The sequence below is a fragment of the Anarhichas minor genome, unplaced genomic scaffold, assembly GCF_050575085.1.
Source record: "Anarhichas minor isolate MPS153535 unplaced genomic scaffold, ASM5057508v1 ptg000026l, whole genome shotgun sequence".
In the NCBI taxonomy this organism is placed as follows: domain Eukaryota; kingdom Metazoa; phylum Chordata; class Actinopteri; order Perciformes; family Anarhichadidae; genus Anarhichas; species Anarhichas minor.
In genome coordinates this window covers 17,681,541-17,703,660 of record NW_027466472.1, presented here as the reverse complement: position 1 = coordinate 17,703,660, position 22,120 = coordinate 17,681,541, and the positions used below count along the sequence as shown (strand labels likewise).

General features: G+C 43.9%; 1 protein-coding gene across 1 annotated transcript in view; it reads left to right on the top strand.

Annotated features, from left to right (window-relative positions):
• Positions 1-19,763, top strand: part of arhgap42b (Rho GTPase activating protein 42b) — a 53,133-nt gene extending 33,370 nt beyond the window's left edge. The window contains exons 5-24 of the mRNA XM_076100745.1: positions 5,983-6,084; positions 6,324-6,434; positions 7,736-7,840; positions 8,660-8,789; positions 9,127-9,227; positions 9,773-9,882; positions 12,678-12,756; positions 13,006-13,045; positions 13,220-13,282; positions 13,463-13,537; positions 14,190-14,274; positions 14,453-14,511; positions 15,241-15,346; positions 15,569-15,728; positions 16,032-16,182; positions 16,453-16,845; positions 17,163-17,319; positions 18,532-18,594; positions 18,693-18,772; positions 19,675-19,763. Coding sequence (XP_075956860.1) covers positions 5,983-6,084; positions 6,324-6,434; positions 7,736-7,840; positions 8,660-8,789; positions 9,127-9,227; positions 9,773-9,882; positions 12,678-12,756; positions 13,006-13,045; positions 13,220-13,282; positions 13,463-13,537; positions 14,190-14,274; positions 14,453-14,511; positions 15,241-15,346; positions 15,569-15,728; positions 16,032-16,182; positions 16,453-16,845; positions 17,163-17,319; positions 18,532-18,594; positions 18,693-18,772; positions 19,675-19,763 — 2,259 coding nt within the window. The remainder of the gene's footprint in view (positions 1-5,982; positions 6,085-6,323; positions 6,435-7,735; positions 7,841-8,659; positions 8,790-9,126; positions 9,228-9,772; positions 9,883-12,677; positions 12,757-13,005; positions 13,046-13,219; positions 13,283-13,462; positions 13,538-14,189; positions 14,275-14,452; positions 14,512-15,240; positions 15,347-15,568; positions 15,729-16,031; positions 16,183-16,452; positions 16,846-17,162; positions 17,320-18,531; positions 18,595-18,692; positions 18,773-19,674) is intronic.
• The last annotated feature ends 2,357 nt before the right edge of the window (positions 19,764-22,120 follow it).

Genomic DNA, 22,120 nt, shown 5'->3' with positions numbered 1-22,120 from the left:
CCACTTCCTCCTAATGGCTCTCTCCTCCTACGGCCCATCCCCCCACCCCCACCCCCCAGCTGAACATTAGCCCAAACCAGAGTGAGATAAAAGGCAGACATCACGAGTGGCAGAGCAACTTTCCACTGTTCCGAGAATCTGGAGAGATCCGTAGGCTGTCTGACCCTTCCAGTTACTGCGCTTCACATCTGAGAACGTCAGACGGACGAACGGGGGAGCTCTTGCCTTATTTGGGTATGCAGAGCGAGTAATCCCACTGAGGGTACGTACCACTGTATCGGCTTCCGAGGAACAAGCACAACACTTCCAGGGCCGTAACACACCAGCAGATTGACTGCAGCACTGCAGGGCATATTAGGCACAGTCTGCTTTACACAAGGAATACAACCACTCAAACTTTGCACAGAGTTTAGCAAATACACGGCAAGGAGGCTCTGGGAAATGAAACAATCGTCACCACCACCACCACGTGTGCTGGCTGCCAAACCGCCACGAAAGAACCGCAACGTTTGTGGCACTTTTTGTTTCAGATGTATTTTCAGTTTCAGATGCATTTGTTGTGGGCTGATAGTTGTTGACTTCCCAGGCGAAGAGCGGTGCTTTCAGAACTGAAACAAGGAATGGAAATCTGACCTGGTTTCAGGGTACATCTTCTGTTTGCCGTCGCTGCGTCAACACAGCCGGCTCTTTGGTTCATCCACTAAATTGCTAACCCGTAACCCGAACTGAGCTCCGGCAATTTGGACCTCAACCTTTGGCCTAAACTCTCACACAGTAGTGCTCTGCTGATTGTTTTTCCACGGATTGTTTAGACGGCCTAAAGTTGATCCACACATTTTGTTTGTGTGTGTGTTTATCCGTTTTAAGGCCTTAAAATAAAAAATAAAAAGACCCCATTGACACTTTAAGAAAATACCAGGGTTTCTAACTGGTGGGTGGCATTCCTGCTCCCCTTCAAGGGTCTTCAGCATTAGGAGCACCATAGGGGTCCTTCTCTGGCTGATGGTGATTAGTGCAAATAGACCCAGATGGGAGTCAGATGGCCACGATAATTTGAGCTGTCTTCGTCCTACAAAGGCTGCACAGACATGACATGATTCTTGCCGAGTTATGGTCTCCAGAGGCAGAGATGACTTTTGCATTCATGCTGTAAAACAAATCCCCAAATATGCACGCGGACGTAAAGGGGGTCGATTTTAAGTTGTATGGAGATATGCTCGCCAGCTGTGGGCGACACTAAAACTTTTCAATCATAGAAGTATATTTATATTACTATCCTTGGGATGTTGTGGTAGGTCAGTAGACGGTTAAGTACCGATTTCATTCAGGTGACTCAAAGCCTTGTCTTCTATCTGTCTCTTGAATTGTGTTGCAAGAAAACTACACTGGAAAACAGGTCTGGGCGATCTAAAAATACATTTTCGGTGGAATTGATTTGTCTTTGGCTGATCATTTCCACAGGTTTCGTGGTGACGATACCATAAGATGGTGCCAAAGAAAGAAACCTTCTAATCTTACACGTAATGACTTTAATTGATAATCAATTAAACTAACATAAGCCTAATCAACTACTAGTTTAAAGCTAAACTATTCACACTGTTAATGTATCACAGCGGTATCCCAGTCGTACTTAAAAACAACACAGACGACCGGACATTGAATTGATGTCGTGTTGATGTGCCGAACCATGTTGCATAATACATGTTGTCAGACTGTCAGTTAGTATGTTACAGATTACGCAAAGAAATGCACACGCAAGACAGGAAAACAGCATTAGCGTTGAAAACACCTAATAACGGTGAGGGGGGGGGGGAAGAAATGAAAGTGACAGCACTGCGGATGACTCAAGCGTTACGCTGCGGAAACAACAAAAAGCATGAATAAACATATTTCTTTCCATTATTCTCATGTCTGCAGAAGCTCCATTAATCTAATGGTGTCACAATCGAATTACTTCTTTTTCTCCCGATCGCTAGAATTCCACGCGGCAGCCGCGGTAGACCGTGAAAGGTCGGTCTTTACCTGTTTGAAGGCAGCAGCCATCCGCTGCAAATATGTCAGCTTCTTGCCTTCTGCAAAGGCAGTATGTACTGAATGAGCTACTATGCAAACGGCAACACCATACAGCACTGATTAAAAGTAAAGGGCCTGGACGTATACGAGACTGGAGTGTTTTATCATGTATCATTTTGAAATAATGACATCGTTTCACATAATCTTCAAAACAGGATTGGTTCTTAAAGACAGCTAATCTCACTGGTGTGTTATTCTCCTGTTCATGGCAGTTTTCATGGATTCCTGTTTTCACATGCCTTTTTTTTTTTTGAAGGACAGTTTTAATATAATAAGCTTTTATCTATACGATACAGTCTCTGCTACGCACTGCAACTGAACAATGACGCCGTGGAATTGTTTTGACAGATGAGCTAACATCAGTCTTATTAAACACATTGTCGTGTTTTCACAGTTCTCTGGTGTGAGAATGAACACAGGAATGAGCGCTAATGTTTCACGGCTTTGCCTTTGTTTGCTCCTTTCCTGTCAATCTTTTTGTCCGTCAATCGTAGCGAGAATGAGACGCGCAGTCCGCTAATGTAGTCTTCATTCTTCAAAGGCAGCAACTGTTGGTATAGACGCTGAAATGAAACGCATAACGGAACAAAACAAACTCTGATCTGAACATTATTATCAGCATCTGGATCTGTTGGAAGATAGCCTCAATGCTGCCATTAGATGACTTCCTGTCACCCTGAACATAGGGGGCAGTGTGAGGGAGCTCCTTAGTCATCACTGACCTGTGATGAAGATATCGCCTTTTTTTCCTCTGTGCAGCTTTGCTCCGACCTTCAGAGATGGTCTCGGATGAAATACAAAGGAACAAAATCTTTGTTCACCAGCAAAGTGTGCATACTTTACGGAGCTTTTGTGCTTTTATTTGAACTACTTGTACATCATGTGTCAGAGACAGCAGAGGGACTGATAAATATTCATTTTTCAGTCCCAAGCTTTGCAGTTTGCCTCACACATGCGCACTGAATAGGAATATTTCTAGACGTCGGGGGGATTTGCTTTTCAACTCCTCAGAAGCAGATGTTTGTAATTATTCCGTGTTAATTGGCCGACTTCTTGCCGTCTTCGATGCCTCCTCGGGAAGTGTGATCTCAGGTGAGGAGAGAGACACTTTCTTGGCTTTGCAGCAAAGTAGCTGAACTCGGGCCGCAGCCTCGTGTCCTCCCCGCCTCCCCCGCGGCAGCGAGACCAGCTCATGTGTGGCGGAGCATCAATAACCCCAGCCATTGCTATTTCATCGCCGTTCTGGACCCCGGCTTCAATTAGCCTTCTCTAACGAGCTCGTACAGATAGGTTTGCAGAGTTCTCCCTTTCATGTCACTGCTCGGAGGATCCATGTGGGGAAATGCGTTGCGGGTGATGTCTCACTTGCCACTGATGTTCGACGGAAGTGAGGAAGTGTATTGTGGTAGTGTATGGTATCTGGGGCATTTTTCCTCTTTACACACACACACACACACACACACACACACACACAGACACGTTTCGACCTCCCTTGCTGCTTACATCTGTTGCCATGGTGACGAGAGGCTCAGAAATGACGGCCCTGAGGCTCGTTAGGGCCGGTGTCAAAACCGGCGATGCACGGCCAGAGCCCAAATATTCCTCCTGCCGTCTTCATGCCTGTTCTCAGCATCCTTTTCTTCAGCACGCCGAGTAACACCCGATGACCGGAAGGAAAGCGGCCTGCGGTTTCTCTCCACCTTCTCCTCCCGGAGACCCGTTATATTTTGCAATTAGCAAGCTCACCTACGCTACAGCCGGCATCAAAGCGCTCCTAAACGGCGACACGAGATGTGCCGGTTTGAAATTCCACCACCGAGGAATCCGCTTCAGAATATTCCTCTTCCTGCATCTGATTTATTCATGAGGGCGAACAAAGCAATCAGACAAGGAAATCTCCCAAGTGCTGGGTTCATGTGTGTTTTGCACAGAGTGTTGGGAAGTGCTGCGGATTCATCCATTGCCAGCCAGCTGATTGCTCCGGGTGGGGGGGGGGGGCGCTGCCATTAGTTTGTGTCAGAAACTCCCCGGGTATATACAGTGTATATATATATATACATATATACACTGTATATCCACATCCATGTCCTCTGCAACCATGTTTTGGTCTTCAAAGCCTTGGTCTGCACTCCTTCTCTAGGAGAGCCTGTGCAATTGTAATTGTGCTCATATTCCACTCTGATTGCAAAAAACATAGGAGAGGAGAGGGGAGGTGTGGGGTTGGGGGGGGGGCTCGGTGTTCACCACATGGAAAAACCAACAAAGCACCTGGTGCTCTGCAAGGGTATCATCAGGGTAGCGCTAGTTTACACACGTCCTGCCTGCATCAAAACAAAGGCAGGACACTATGGGTGACTTAATCAGGCTGGCTCTGCCTCACCGATTCACTGCAGCTCTGACTCACTCCCCACTCTCTGTAAGTGTGAAAGAGTTAGTCCGGACGTACGGGGGAGGGTTTTTTTTTCTTTTGTTTAGTTTTTTTTGCGAGGAGTTTTCTGGCACGCTCACGCTGGTCAGCAGCGCTGGGAGATTCCTGCTGTGACTGCGGGGCTCAGCTAAACCTAAAGCTCTTAATTTAATGTGATCCCCAGTGTGTGTGTGTGTGTGTATAGTGTTGGTATTTTCCCCAGGGCTTCAGTTGCATGCGTGCTCACAAACTAATGTCACGTCAAACAGCAGTCACTATCAGCTCCTTTTTTGTTCTCTAATAAAAAACACTCGATCCTTAAGGGAAATGTATTTCCTGTCAGCGTGATATCATATTTAATCATATGTTTGTTTTACCAGCCACCGCTTTATTTTCACCTTTTTTTTTTTTCTGAATAGTGGCCAATTGATTTTTTTTCTTTTTTCTCCCCACACCTGAAAAGATCATTCCTGGGCCAGACGTGACACAGAAAGATGGAAATAAGATGCTATTACATGAAATTATCTATTGATTTTCGTGCTGGGCTTGTAATGGTTATGTAGGAGGGTTACAGTGTCTCGTGGTGAATTCCTCCGGTGTGTTTAACTGCCGTGGGGGGGTTGCTGAGGCAGAACCGTCTTCTAGGTCATATCAGTAGCTAGAAGATTAGACTTGCTAAATTTCAGGGCCATGGGAATGAAAACAAACAAGCAGGATCTGGTTACATTGGCCGTTTCCTCGCACTTCCGCTCTCTCATGCTGTCCCTCCACGAGCACCTTTATGTATGTTTGCACAGCGAGATGGGCATTAAGTGGGCAAAGGTCAGCATATGAGACACTCGAGTGCCCACACACACACAGATAAATCATCTCTGCTTGGGCAGAGTTTGATTAAAACCTGCCAAGTGTATTTTTATTTTTATTTATTTTTTTGTGTGTGTTCTCTTCGTACATATGCATTTATAGATTGGCATCAGGCATGAAAAGCCCATTTCCTTCCTCAGAGCCTCCAGGGGACAGCCTGTCTGAATCCTGGGTCTCGTGACGGTGGAGCTTGACTTGTCTTTGCAGGTGGAGCAAAACAAGGAAGGAGCCCCGCAAACCGCATCCAGCCACTCCTGACTGTGACACTGCCAGAGACATTGTGCTATTGATGACATGCACTTATGTCTTTTTCTGTGAACTTATGTCCCCAGCTTGGCCACTGCCAGATTATTGACGTTTATTGCCCTGTTGATAATGAATAGTCCTTATTGACCGTGCCGACATTGTCTCCTCGTCATTACACAGTCGTATGCCCTTTTTATGACCCGTGATAATCTATTGTCAGGAATTTTAAGTGACATGTGGCGAATGGCGTGTGAAAACGTACCTCCACCCCCACCTAGTGGCAGTTCAGACACGCACACCCACGTCAGATTCCAAGCACTACATGACACTTTGTTGTTGTTTTTTTGTGCTAATGCTTAAGCCTTTTCATGTGTCCTGTGGACCGTGTTTAGGAGGGGAAGAAGAAATTCGATAAGGAGACGGAGAAATACTACTCCACGCTTGAGAGGCACCTCAACATATCGTCCAAAAAGAAGGAGGCATATCTGCAGGAGGTAAAAACCCAAACAAATGTTCCTGATCTCCAAACATGTCTTTGAATAATGCGGTTTTTATCGATGAGTGTCTCCCAAAAAAAGAATAAAGCCATTGTTTGCGCACTGTTCTGTCGCACTTCCCCCAGCACACAAAGTCTCCAGGTGGGGATTGACTCCCTGTCCACACAGTGCTCTCTCATTTCGACCCGCGTCTTTGTTGTGGCACTAACCCCCCCGGTCTGTTTGCTCATTCTCAGGCTGACACGCAGATTGATAAGGAGAGGCAACTCTTCTATGACGCGTCCCTCGAGTATGTTTTCAAAATACAAGAAGTGCAAGAAAAGAAGAAATTTGAGTTTGTTGAGCCGGTAAGAAAAGTATCATTTTTGCATATTTCTGTGCTCAGTTAGTGCTGAATGCATATTGAAGATGCACTAATTGCTTTGCCTGTTTTAAAAAAAACAATCTAAATGTAGTTAAAAGATTAGTGATGGAAGTGGCGTTTTAAGTGTCTGGCACAGTGAATGCATATCTCAGGTAGATATATGTACACTTGTATATTCCACACATTTGTCATCATTACAAATTCTCTGTAATAAAGTCGAATCCATCCGGGGAAGGTAGTGGGTAAAATTAGATCAAGTGGTTATTGTCAAGCAAAACAAGACAGAGTGCAAATCAAAGCCTCCAGATATGTGGAGTCAATTCGAACATCTTTAGCAGAGGAGTTACCAGGAAACATTAAGTTCTCTCGGTGTTAAATGTCTGGAAATGTGAGATGGGAGCAAAGTGAATGTTTAAAAAAACAACCTTGGTATTTGTTTGCACCCGCTGGCAGCTCACCCAGAACCCGGGCCAGAAATGTAAATCTCCAGGCCCCAGGTAGTGATGGGGAAGAAATGACAAGGCTCAACCTTGCCAGTGATGAATCTGGGCGCTGATAAGATGGTTCATCCTTGAACATATACCCAGTCCCACACCTCATCCTAGGAAATAAAAATCAGCGGTTGTGTCTGAGGAGTTGTCTGAGAGCAGCTCCGTGTTTGTGGGATCCTCCACGCTAGAGATGGGATCAGCTTTTTCCCCCAACAATACTGCCAGTGCTTCCCCCACACACACGCACACACATACAGAAAATAAGATCAATATCTGTCAGACATAAAGAACCACAATTTTTGAAAAACTTTCATGTTCTTTTTTTAATCTTATGTACAGTATATAAAGTTTTCGTCAGATCTGCAAATACATTTTTCTTCAAAATAAGTTTCATAAGAAATGTATTGCTTTTCAACTGTACAATGCAACATGTGCATTATAATTAGAGTTTTACTTCAAAAGTGGATCTGCACAGTGTGACATTTACTCTGACAAATTGATTGACAGCACAGCATTAAAGCAAATTGTGCACGTTTTAGGCGACATTATTATAATCATATTGTAATTAAATCCAGAGTTTAAAAATAACAATCAGTACAGACTGAACTCCCTACGTTTTAGAGAGACTGAATGATAATTGTGTGATTATAGTGGTGATAATCATTTTGGGTGTTCAGAATGGAACATTTTATGTCGCATTGTACCATTTTTTGAAATGTGCTCTCTGCTGGGAATTGGTAATCAAGCTCTACATTAACTCTCTAAATCACCTCTACTCATCGTTCCTCTCCAGCTCCTGGCCTTTCTTCAGGGCTTGTTCACGTTCTACCACGAAGGATACGAGCTGGCTCACGAGTTTGAGCCGTACAAACAGCAGCTCCAGTTCAACCTACAGAACGTAAGTCTCAACACCTCGGGGGGTTGCACACAAAGGCAACCGGCCACGTAATCAGATTCTGCAGCTTATCATACCCCCCGATATAACAAGCAGGAGTTTTCACAAATGGATAGACGCGCGATTAAATGAGATTCTGCGCTTGCACTGAGGATCAATATTTTCAGAGTGTTGTATTGCAGGCAGTTACTGCAGGCCATTTAATGGTACTGTGTCAAGAAAAAGAAGAAGAAGAAAAACAAAGAGGTAGAACTGGGTGTAAAACTACAGCTGCTGCCGTGCCCTCTCCTTTCCATCACCATGACCTCACCGCTCGCAGCCCGAGGGCTCAAATTTCTCTCTGACCCGAAATGTCAGCGCCGTTGCCCCGACAATTTCCACTCCCGTGACCCTCTCTCCATGTCCTCAGATGCAGAGGGCTCTAATAGGAGGTGGACAAGGTGAGGCTGTCTCTCTAGTAAGGGGATATATGAGACAGCCTCACACTGACCTCTTTAAATAAAAATAGAAAAGAGTCGTTCATTTGGACGACCTCAAGTGTATTCCTCCAACATAAACACAGTGTATTTGAATTAGATGCTGCATCTTGTAGTTCCAAACAGTTTGCCATTGCGTACTTTCCCCCAGGTGTCCTCACGCCGGAGCACAAATGTGAAGCATTTATCAGTGGTTGACGTGTTTTTGCTTTGTTGAGTTTCAGTCTGCGCCTTGATGCAGGCAAAGTAAGGGCACTTGAGATGAGAAACTGCAGGGTAAAAAAAAAAAAAATGAAGTCGCACAAGACTTCCTCCGCTAATGCAATTACAATCCAATCCTGCGCAGACCCGAAACAACTTTGTGAGCACTAAGCAGGAAGTGGAGAAGCTGATGAAGAGGATAAGGTCTGCAGATCAGGACTATAAACCCCCGGGCCAGTGGACGATGGAGGGCTTCCTGTACGTCCAGGAGAAACGTGAGTTCTTTCCAGCCAGTCAGCCCCCCTTCAGACCTCACTTATAAGTGCATGGTTTTACATCCATCACCATAAACATGTCTGGAGCTTTCCCAGGCCTCTACAGGAGATCCTCTCACACAGAGCTCATAATTCATCCTGTTTACCGATTCACTTTGATGTGCTATCAAACACGAGGTGGGGGGGGGGGGGGGGGGGGGGTTATCAGCAGCACTAGACAACATTTGATTCATCACACTTTAATTGCAAATTGATTTTCAGAAGTCTGCCCAGAAGCCTGTGATTCAGAGAGAAATATTTTGTCTCAAGCCCTTGTGTCTTCGTGTCTCTGTCCCAGGTCCCCTGGGATGCACTTGGACGCGTCACTACTGCACGTACGAGAAAGGCACCAAGACCTTCAGCATGAGCAACACTGAAAGTAAATCGGCCGCGAAGCAGGTAGTTTAGTTTTAGTTCAGTTTAGTTGCACGTACAAATCACTGAGCAAGAGCTATCTGTGTGGGCGATGCAAAGAACTCCCTTGGGGCTTATATGGATGCCTCACCCCAGAGGGGGAAAAAAATAAATCAAGATGACAGGACTGCGACTTGGGAACAGAAAACAAAAGACTTGTTAGCTCAAGGTGGACAAAAATGGTTCAAAGATAACAAAATACACAAATAACAAGAAAGGGGACTTAAGGAATGAAAATAGCCTCGTTACAGAGAGAGAGTGTGGGTGTCTTGTTTTGTACACGATCAACTGAACAGATTTGCTTCATTTACAAGCATGTGCACTTAAATGTGAGTGAAAGCTTCCCGAGACTTCATATAGATCAAATAATCAAGTTATAATTATGTCATTGTGTATTAGATCCACCAAGAGTCTGATTGTATTGCTGTTTTTAGACGTGCATAACGGGAAGAATTGAAGATGAAGGCTTCACGAGTGCATTCGAATTTGTTTGTTTTTTTCATCGATGGATGGTGTGTTTGTTTTTTCAGAACGGTCTTGTCCTTAACCAGCCGGAGTTGTTCAAGCTCAAGTCCTGCATTCGGAGGAAAACGGACTCCATCGACAAGCGTTTCTGCTTTGATATCGAAGTGGTGGAGAGGTCTGTGATTGTTCGGATCGCACACGTGTTCCCAAAAATGTCTTGCCACTTACATGGACTGAAAACATATTAATTACCACCGCCTCCAGCATGTCGACATTTGTTTTCCATCACTAGTTAGATCAGGGTATTGGAGAAAACGTAACAGATCAGCATGCTGCTGGTATAAATAATGACAGTTACCAAGTATACATTTTGACGTTAGAGGGTAACTTTGGTGTGTTTCAACCTGGACCCTATTTCTCCATGTTTTTGTGTCTAACTTGATTAAAGAGGGACAACAATTTCTGATATTGGTCCAGTATTGAGGGCGAGAGCGCTGTAGATGGCACCGTCATTTACGTCCATTACATCCCCTCCTCCCACACACACACACACACACACACACACTCACAGACGTGCAGACAGACTCGCTTCGTGCAAACCTCTCACACTCATTATTCATATTTGTGAATAAATGATTTGCAGTTTGAATAATGTAAAACTGCCGGGTATTCGTACGCTTTTAAAAGACATTTTAGTGAACCCCCCCCCCGGCCAAAATGTAGCTTTTGAGGCTTCCTTGTTGTCTAAAGTGTCAATCTTGTCATTCTACCCTTGTATTACAATCTGAGCCTCTCAGTGGCATGAACGAGCACTTTTAGTGGTTAACCTTACATGGACGCTGCGCAATTGCCCTCTCGGTTTGATTGGCAGCTGCCGGTGCAAAACAATGTTTGTTCCCATGAGTCACTTAGACACAAAACTTGGGAAAATATGGTTGAAACATACCAATGTGTTTGTATATAACTCTCTATCAAAGCGAAAGTCACCCCATGGAAACAGAATGCCTTCTTTTTACAACTAACCAATTTGAAGATCGAGGAAGTGCACGTGGGAATTTCTTGCTCTCATGCATTTTGTGTCCTATTGAAACCAATTGATATACAGGCAATTAAGCTAGATTATCATGGGAGTACTCAACATTGCAAGAACCGTTCAGGTTTGATTAACATCTTCAAAGAGACCCTGTTTACCAGATGTTTTCAGCTCTGTTTGTCTCCTGCACGTCCCTCAAGTCCCCCCTCCCTCCCAGGCTCTTGTTTGTTGTGTGTCCACGACATCCATATTTACCCAGTCCGTCTTTTCTCTGTGTTCATGTCAATGTAGAAATGACATCTATCGTGGAACTCTTTTCAGGCCGCTTCAGTTTTTCTGTAAAGTCCGGTATGTGAACTGACCAGTGCTGCCCTCTCAGAGCAGTTGCATGTGCTGCATGTGTGCGCTGCTAACCGTGTCACCCGCTCAATCTCTAATCCAAACCCTCTGATGAAATACTGCCGTCTTCACAAAATCACTTGGTGATTGAGGACACAGACATATTCTTAAATGATTTCCAGTTGCCTGCAATTACTCAAATAACACATTTGATTTACGTCATCCCGGGAATCAATCGATAATTTTGTCTCTCTTAAGAAGTTTGAAATCTCTTAGCCGTGTGGGAACATTCATACCTGATTTGTGTTTACCGGGGTAAACTTGGGGACTGGGATAAGGGTTTGGCCAAAGATCAAACACCTTGGAGAGAATTCGCCCGCTGATGAACAGTGGCCGGATTGATCCGAGTTATGAGAGCTTGGCATGAGCTCATTATCGGGACGCGTGCTCCAGAATATAGAGCTAGCTCATCCCCCGTGCGTTATTGTTGCACAGCGCCGGCAGGGCCAGCACAGCTCACCCTTGGCGTGGTGTTGCTGAGCATGGACAATAACTGCAGTTTATTTGCAGGACAACTCATTTATCATAAACGGGCGATGGCCCCAAGGTGCTTGTTCCAACCGCAAGGACGATGTGGGCCAAGCTCCAGTCGGCTTCAAGCTCATCCATTCATCCTCATTATAATAAACATGCTGTTACACCTATACAGCCCCGCCGCATTCTGGCAAGCCCTCTCACAAACTCATCTTTAAAGGGTTGGGTCACACAAATTACTAAAAGGGGGTATTCAGCCATGCAAATGGTTTTATTTTATTTGCACAGAGTTACGCAAGTGAATAGAATTTAATCTGTGGTGCTCATGGCAATGAAAAAAAATGTAATTAAATAAATTCACCAGCAACGTGTCTCTCTAAATAGAGTATCCCAAGTACTCCACACACGGGGGTCGAGGTGTCGCTGTTGAATCTTTGAAATGTTTTCAATCTTGTGAGCATCAGAAATCAAATTCCCTCCTCTGTATTCAAGGGTGGACGCATTAATGTCCGAGCAAGATATCTCAGAACTTGGTTCAATTAAAGCAAAACTATCTGCATGGCGAGATGCCACTAGAGGTTAACGCTGAAAATGTGGTTAATGTTACCCGTTAATCGCAAAACACATGCCACGTGACATGGCTCCATGCTAGTACTAACTATCACTACCGGGTGGGGGTTTGTTTTTGTTTGCCAGTGTCATCAGATAATGTTAGCGGTGCTGTGTATCAACTGCAGGTTTAATGCACAGTTTCAAGCTATGTATCACGCGAGTGAGGTGAGGAACAAATGTTAAGGTGTCTCTGCATGTTGGGTGCCCCCCCCAAAAAAAAAAATCAAAACAAATCACTTTAATCTCAAGCACATGTAGCGTTTAACTGGGAGTGGAATGGGAAGCACCGAGCCAAGCGAGGGCACAGTTTGAAGTCAAGCATTTGCACATGAGCTATTTTAGTCGCACTAGTCCTTTTATAGTGGTCTCAGCCAATGTAAACAAGGTCTGACCAGGGGCCCCCGAGGCAATGAGATCAGACTGAGAGCAGCTTTTCTCTGAAATCTTTCCAGGCATGGCGTTATGACACTGCAGGCACTCTCCGAGCCCAACAGAAGATTGTGGCTGGAGGCCATGGATGGCAAGGAGCCGGTGAGAAACTCTTGCCTCTTTGTCTTTGAAATATTCACAGTGAGGCCGGCTGGCACCCTCGTCTGGAGGGTTCAGCTCCTTTTTTTTTTGAGAAACCATGACCTCAACGTCCACTTGTGCTAATAATAGGACAGTCCGCTTCACAGGCCCTCTGGGAAAAACAGAATTCTGTTCTTTCTGGGAGTTTTTCTTTTTCAATTTTAACCAGACGTTCCTTAACATAATAATGATTTTGTGAACTTTCTCTAGATTTACAACCTGCCCGCCATACTAAGCAAAAAAGAAGAAAGTAAGAGTGTTTTTTTTATATATATATATATATATTTTATATACATCTTTCCAATCCCTTTTCATCATTGAAATGCATAAATTTAGCTTTCTAAGACTTTGAATTTATTAGTCAGAGCACAAACATCTTGTTTTTCCGTCACGCGACCAACCTTATTGTGATGTTGTGTTACAGCGTTTCTTAATGAGGCGGGCTTTAACTTCGTGAGGAAGTGCATCGACCTGGTGGAGATTAGAGGTGAGGCATTTTAGATCTCCGCGCTTTCAACTGTCACCTGAGTGCAGCCTGGCTGTCATTATGAATAACAATGCGCTTCGTTCATTAGTGGACAGGACGACACATCGCATTTGCATGAGTCTTAACTAAACAGAAAATGTTTGTTCCAATCCTTTCATTTTTCCTCTCATTGCCACGCAGGCATAAACACAATGGGACTGTACAGAATTGGAGGAGTCAACTCCAAAGTACAGAAGCTGATGACCACAGTCTTTTGTAAGTAGCAAATAACATATGTTTAACACAGCTCAGCAGAATAAAAGTTCAAAGGAACTTGAGCCAAAATGTAAAATATTGTCAATGTTAAGGCTTTTCTTATTACAGTATTTCTTTGTGTTGTATATACAGTAGTAAATGACATCCTCACATGTCATGTAGCAAAACTAACTAGATAATTCTGTCCTTTCCGAATGCCTGATTGACCGTTATGTCTTTCTGTGGCTTTTAAAGCTTCCGTGTATGAACAGCTCATTTATTTTGTCCACCATCTCAAGTTGAATCTGGAGCTTTGAGCAAACACAAAGTGAGCCTGCAGAGTGAGGGAAGAGGTCCTCCTTGTGGTGTGACAGCGTATAACAGCTGGTCCCATATTACTCTGTCATCACCTTATTAGATGTTCCAAAGGTAATCCTGTTTGCATGAACATTTGAACAGGAAATGTCTGAATGATTTATTCAAATCTCCGTGAGACACCACGCTTGTACGCGTGCATTCATTTCAGATTCTCCTCCCCAGCCCCCCCCCCCCCCTCCAGAAGACAGACAGTGTTTTTAATGCCCATTGAGGCAGCCTGTCAGGCCGTGTCTGTTTCTCCACGAAATGTACAGCTTGTGTACTGTGGTAAAAATAAAAATGTGCTTTCTAATAGCATCCAGGGCACCCGTGGATATGGACCTGGATCCAGAGACGTGGGACAACAAGACTATTACCAGCGGCCTGAAGAATTACCTCAGGTTAGCTGCTCGTCCTCAGCTTTCAGGAATCACCATTATCTCCATAATACCTCTTTGAAACCTCCCCGGTGTTGGTCATGCATTCTGCGCTGCCAGTGACTCACAGAGAGAGGTCTCTGCATTCAAAAGACCCGTGTCACTCAGGGAATTAATGCCAACTGTTCTCTCCATTCACCAGGTGTCTCTCTGAGCCTCTGATGACCTTCAAGCTCCACAAAGATTTCATCCTGGCTGTCAGTAAGTCATGCAAAGTTACTACTAGGTAGTTATGACTAGATATATATTTCACCATTTGTTATTTTATTATTACACATAAAAGAGAGATTCTTGGTCAAATATAAGACATTTCTTCTGTTTAAATGTGGGGTGTTTGATCAAGTATGGCTTCATTGTATTTGTGCATTTGGATTAGAAAATCCCATATTTTTGCATTTATTTTGATCAGATTTGAAATTGTCTCGCATATTGTGAATTTGTATCTCAAACTCTCAAATGTATTCATTTGGAATGAGATGTCTTTGTGGGCGCAGCAGCCCAGGCCCTGACGGCGGGGAAGTGAAATGAGCAAAGACTGAACCAATTTAAAAAGTGTCCGTCTCTGGAAATGGCTCCGTGCCATGTGCATCACATAGCTCTCTTCAGTTGGTTTAATCTCTACTCATTTGGGGGGTTTTTTCTACACCTCTGGATATAGTGTCTCAAGTTGAATGTGAATTTGAAGAGCTAAATTTGACATGTTTTTTTTTTCACCACAATTTTAAGTTGATAAAATCTAATGTTAAAAGTTGATATACAGCTGCATTCATATTGGCCGCACATTAATGTGACAACATGGTAATTACAAGACAATATTCTAACCCTCTGATCACAGTCCCTGTAATACAAAATATTACCAATAATTGTCAGGTAGTTGTCATTTAGTACATGAGCCACTTGATCAGTTTATATCCATTTGCCTCTCCTCAGAGTCAGATGACCAGAACTACAGGGTGTGTGCTGTCCATGCTTTGGTTCATAAGCTGCCCGACAGGAACAAGGAAATGCTGGAGCTGCTTATGAAGCACCTCGTCACGTACGTATCCCTGTAATGAATCCGTTACACTGCAGCCATTTAACAAAAAAAAAATAATTAACAGCCCTATGAGAGAAGATAAAAATTGCTGAGACGGATTAAATTGTCTTCACAGTTCAGGTACACCCTAATGCATTTGTAGGTGTTTCTAATACTGTCAGTATTAAGAGTTTTCATTATCAGGACAGAACAGCATCTTACACCCATGTCCTCTACCTGCAGAGTTTCCACACAAAGCCAGTCCAACCTGATGACGGTGTCCAACCTGGGCGTCATCTTTGGGCCCACCCTGATGCGCTCACAAGAGGAAACCGTGGCCGCCATGATGAACATCAAGTTTCAGAACATTGTGATGGAAATACTTATCGAGAATTGCAGCAAGGTGAGCTGTTTATGCCTTTGCTCTTACACAAGCTGTTTCCATATTTACAAGAACACTCGATGCTTGACTACAAGACACTGAGCATGACACTGCATGCAGGAGGGCAGTATGGATAGCACCTTCTATCACGGTGCAGCATATGCAAATTGCATTATTGTTAAACCGTTGATATGTTACATTTCATCCGACAGTGAGAGTCTTAAAATACTTGTTACAAACCTCAAAAACAATGTGAATACCAGTCTGAACTGGTGAGGAATACACAGATTGTGTCGTGATCAGTGCTCCTCTCTGGACCTCCAGATCTTTCACCAGCCTCCGGACCCCAACGTGCCCCTGCCCCAACCCCAGAGCCGGCCCGGCCCTCGCAGGAGCAGGGCCATCTGTCTGTCCACGGGGCCCAGGAAGCCCCGCAGCCTCTACACCCCAACACTGTGCCTGGCAGATGCAGAAAGTGAGTAACAACGCTGTGATTACCGCCGCAGGTCATCACACCACAATTTCCGAAAAACCCCGCCGGCGGCCTTTAATTAACTCCCAGACGTCTGCACCACATTTCTGAAAGCTTGACCTCATAGTAGCTCATGTTTTTTTTAAATATGTCTAGGTGGAAAGTCGGTATAGCTTCCAGATTAATATAATCTCTTGAAACCACGAAGTAACCTCAATCACTCAGCAGGTTTTAATGAGGGCCTTTTATGCCTCCTCTCTGGTCCCTGCATAGGTGACACTTTCAGCAGCAGTCCAAGCAGCACCCCCATGGGCAGCATGGAGTCTTTGTCCTCCCACTCCTCTGAGCAGAACAGCTCCTCCAAAACAGCCTGCTCTGCTCCGGCCAGGGACAAGTCGCTCCTGGACCTCCGCCGAACGCCGTCGCAGCTCTCGATCGGCCCCAGGGCCAGCGCCGCGTGGGTCAGCAGCCCAGAGTCCAGCTCCAGGGAGGACGCGGGGCGAACAGATGGAGAGTCGGAGGACGCTCTCAGCCTGTCCTCGGTGAGCACGGCGCCCAGGCTGTCTCCCGCCCCCAAAAAAGCCCCGCACTGCCGCATTGACCTCAGGCCAGCACTGCTGAACCGCTCCGCCGGCCCCTCTCTGAAATCACTGCATATATCCGAAGGTAGGAGAACCGCCAAGTTGTGCCGGTCGTTGCTTTTGTTTCCTGTGCCGTAATGAAGCGGAGAGAAACCTCATGAAACTGTCACTTTCAGGACAGAATTCATAAACTAGATAGTTATATTGTCATTAGTTATTCCTGCAGGACTGCAGACTGACAGCACTCCCTTGACTACAGCACATTTCGAACAGGAGTGGTAAAATATTATTTGCATGACTTATTTCAGTCACTTGGTGCAGTGTGTGGGCTGTTTTAGCATCAAGCTTTAATGTCTTTCTGTCATTAACCAGGAGACGTATTACTTGTTTGTCTCCCTCAAGGCCACAGAAGCTGCATTGGATCCGTCCAAAGTCTGTCAACACTGGAGCCCAACGAGGGTTTGAAGCCCTCGGAGCACCCAGACCTTCCCCCAAAACGAGGGATCCGCTGCAGGACGGAGGCCTCAGTCAGCAACGGCTACCAAAGGCCCGGCTCAGTGTAATGGCTTTTAAACCGCTAATCATTCATTAGAACTCGTACTGCCATCCATGAAATCTTATCTCGTGGACATTTGATTCATTGTTACTCACCTAACAACCAGTGCTGAATGCATTAGTGTAATCATTGATGAGCCAATTGTCAGAATATCAACAACAGTTGTGATTATTGAGTTATCTATTGAGCAAAGACGCCAAACATTCAATAGGTTCAAGCTGGATTTTCTGCTTTTTTAAAAATCATTATAAATGTAATATTAGGTTTTTGTACTGTTTGTCTGAGAAAACCGGCTCTGGGAAAATGTAATGGCCATTTTTCACTATTTCCTGTCATTTTATAGACAAAATGATTCATTGATTATTCCAAAACAACAACAGACAGATCAATTCATAATGAAAGTAGTTGCTGGTTGCTGTCCTCCGATGCCTCTGGTAGTTTCGTGGATATACAGTTTATATAATGTGTTCATGTGCAGTTTCATGTCCCTCCACGAAAATAAACGCCAAGGCTCGAGGACAACAGTTCAGCAACATTTCTCTCTGTCTCCCACCCTCTCCCTGTCTCTCCCCTCTGAGTCATCAGCCTCCTCCTTCGTCTGTTTACGAGCGTTGAGCATTGAGAGGTCTCTGAGATCAGATGAGTGTGTGTTAGGAGATTTATGTCTTTCCCTCTCTGGTGGGAGAGCTGGCTTTAATTACGCTCTGCCAGCTCCGGGGTTGATGTGACCCAGCAGCAGTCTGCACTACCGGGACAAATAGATTGTTTGACTCGTCATGTCTTAAGAAGCCAGTCACACGGTCTCTCAAGTAGTTTCCTTGCATAGCACCCGCTCAGCTCGCCCTGGGCTCCTTTTGTCCCCTTGAGTCCGAGGTTGCAGAGCGCGGGGTCAACCGCAGCCTTGTTATATGGTTTAAACTCGATTCAGCACAGCGCCGGAGGAAGGAAACCTCCCGTATTTTGTCGTTACCCATTGTTCACCTCAATTTAAGACAATAAAGAATTGTGGCAGGGCCAAGAGAAAGTGCACCATTTTTGTTAGGTTTGGATTCCTCTCCATGGCAGCATTGCATTTTATAGATAATGATACATCAAAATAGATAACACTTTTAGTATTTTACTTACCCTGATCATGTGATCACATGGATTATTATCCAAACCAGCTGTTTATTTTACCCTTCATACAATTAAGTGGACTGAACTTTTTTGTTTCAGGGTTGCTGCCAGAGCACTGCTTTTTGAAACGGCGTCATCGCCGCAGTCTGTTCCGGTGGGCCGGTACTGTACATCACGCCGTCTACAAACAGTTGTCACCTAATCGATGCCGCCGTCGTCTCTTCAACTCTCCCCCCTGTTTTTTTGTCTTGTCGTTACAGAGACGCCAAGGCGATGTATTCGTGCGAGGCCGAGCACAGCCACGAGCTCAGCTTCCCCCAGGGGGCGCACTTCACAAACGGTAAGCGGCGCCAACAGCAAGGCAAACATTATGTGCTTGGGATGACAGCTAACCTTCGTGCAAGAAGTGCCCACAACAGCACACAAGCCTCCATCTGTAGGCTGATTGGACACTTGGACAGAGTAAACAACAGACAGTCTGCTGTGTACTCAACAGACAGTCTGCTGTGTCCTGGCAGCAGCACAGAGCAAGGACTTGGCTAATCCCCAGTGTTTTGTGGCGGCATAAAATCATTGTTTTGCTCTTAGCACGACACCCCCATATGCACTGCTTGAAGTATAAACACTTTTTTTATTGCTTCTTTCCGTTTCCAAGAGGAGATGACTTGGCCCACAACCAATGCAGACAGGTCACTGTAACCTAGTGATGGAAGGCTCCAGTGCCTGTTTCCTTGTTAACATAGGCAACAGAGCCAGCAGCCAAACGCAAAAACGTCAACAAACGCTCCCCACCACTTAGCAGCAGGCAGAGTACTTTTATTCCTCTCGGCATTAACGCGCCGGTTTTCTCCACATCCTTACTCAGCAGATCTCTGCCAGATTGCTTTAGCAGATGATTTTTAAAGCTCTTCCTCTTCGTCGCGGTGCATCTGAGCAACAATTAACCTTGTTGTTTTCATGGCTTATACTGAATGTGAGTGATTAAGCGAGGGCGATCCTGCCTTCATGCTTGCTAAAATACTCCGTAGGGACTGAATTCAAAGAGCAGGCTGACCCAGAGTCTTTTCAATCCGCCTTACATGTTTATTTTTTCTGCCTAATAGCATCTTTTTTTTCTTGCCGCCATTCACTCAAGTCTGGGAAATAGTGTAACCAAATACAGGCTCAGTGATTCTAATCAGATCAAGAGTCCACTCGTGGCTTCTCTTCAATTTCAGCATTGTCTGTCTTTTTGTCCCGTAGTCTACGCCTCTGTTGAACCCGGCTGGCTCCAAGCAACGTACGAGGGGAAAACAGGTTTAATCCCTGAGAACTATGTCGTCTTCCTCTAACAAGCTGGTAAACATTGCATCTTTTTCATGGCATCCATGAAGAACAGAAAAAAAGAGACGATACACGATGTGGCTGATTGTTGTAATGTTCCTATTATTGCTGGTAGCTGACGTTTCTGCATAGTCCTAGCAGACACCAAGCAGGGCAGTAGTTGCTTTAGCTTTAACAGAGCTAGAAATCCCCAAAAATGTACCTCCCTTTCTGTTATGACTATATTATGACATTTTTGGGGAATCTGCAGAGATTCACAAGGTTTCAGAAGAAATAGGTATGAGATTATTGTTAGATGAAGATATATTACCCGTCGACTGCACTGATGTTTTTAGCCTACAGAATCACCAAAACAATCACAATCAATTTCACACGTTTTATTCTCAGAAATATATTATCTTTTTAACTTTCCCCATTGTATCGACAGAACACTTTCCTCTTCATCAATGGAGGTTTGCAAGTTTTATAAACATTCTCTATTGAAGCAAACTGTGATTTGAAATAGTGACGCTAATCTAATATATTAGAGTCTAATAGAAAAAGCAGAATGGGTTTGCACCTTAACGTTCCTGTTTGTGGCCTGTGATCGTTGTTCATCCACTGAAGCTGCTCACTGCTGCAGAGCACTTTCTGGTTAGCTACACGGTACTGTACATTCATGCTCATGAGTTCTTCTGTAGTTGCTAATCAAAAATATCTACTTTGTTTAACTGTTTATTCCTATAAATGATCACATCAAATATATGCCCTATGTAAAAAATGTGTGTGTTTTTTTTTTTTAAATAATGCCATGAATGCTATTTTCATGAGGTGTAATGCCTCTTGTGGTACTGTACTCCCTGGTACAATGGTACACTGGTGTACCAGTGATGATAACTAGACATGTATCAGATTATATTATGTTAAAGATACCATTTCATATTACAATTTTATATTACTGTCACAACATTTCCGAAGTATAAAGTCCATGATTATTGAAAGAAAAAAGATACTATTTCAGAAAAAAAAGCTTAAAAGAAAGAAAAGAATCAGCAACACTTTTACTTTCTCTGGTGGATGAAAATGTTTTTGGGGGAAAGCTTTTGAAATCTGGCACATACCAGGATCATGATGTTCTTTTCTATTCACATATTTAAGAGTGCGAGGCGACCTTAAGCATTCATGCTGGAGTAATACTCCCCTACAGTCTGACTTTGTAGGGGAAGTGATATTCATATCCTAAATATGTAACATTTGCCATTCTTTTTTTTTATATATATATATATGGCAAGCTTGTTTCCTTGCTGATCATCTACTGTATCTTAACGGTGCATAAACGTGTCTATAAATAAACAGCGTGATTTATTTGACCTGTGGTCCAAATTCTTTGTCACACTTGGTGAGTTTCACTTGTGCTCACTGCAGTGAGACACTCTAAGTTCAACATGTAAGACAGAATGAATAGTGGGAATATAGCGTGAGTGTGTTAACATTTGCAATGTAAAATACAGTTGTCTCTTTGTGCCCCTACTTTGTGATGGTTGTTTGTTTTTTAATCTGAGGTTATACTGTGATATGATGCAGTTCTCTAGTATGACATGAAAATGTATTTAATTACAGGTTTCTATTACTTCCACCAGGGAAGCTTTATATATATGGTCACATTTATCTGTGCTGTCTGTACAGCTCAAAAAGATATGAACTGGTTTTAGTTGCAGTTAACTTTGAGTTATACCATATGTCAAGGAGAAGGAGATCACTTGTTTTTACATGCTGATCCAGACATTTTAACGATTTTCATTGTGAAATGGGGATTTAGTTTTTACACTCACTTCAAATCTCTCGTTCTAAAATGAAAATAACACGTTTTTTGGGGGGTTTTTAATCAAATATTTTTACAAATATCTTCCCAGTTTCTCCTCCCGGAAGCTGGTGCGGTGAGTCACCCTAAAATAATTTCATTAGTGGCAGGTTTCACTGTCTCCTGCATAACAATGTTGCTGAGAACGATGAATATTTGACCTTTTTGTTTGTATTTCTTTCAGCTTCTGTACAAAAATATCATCTAGTGGTTCTCAAAAACCTACTTTTATCAGCTAGTTTGTACCATCTACACACAAGCGGTAGGATGGGAACGGTTGGATACACCAGAATTAATTAAACAGAGGAGCTTCATTGACTAGCGCTTCCAAATTTATAATATTCTGTACTGAAAACTATATTTTTAAGGAACATGTTTCACCGATACAGACCATTAGAGGCCATTTGGGAAAGTATAGATGACTGACTACAATATGTGAAGGCTATAAAGAATCCAGTAATTGTGGGGTGGATAACCCAGGCACAAGATGTCTCCGCAGATTTGTGACGTTGTGCGTTGGCTTCA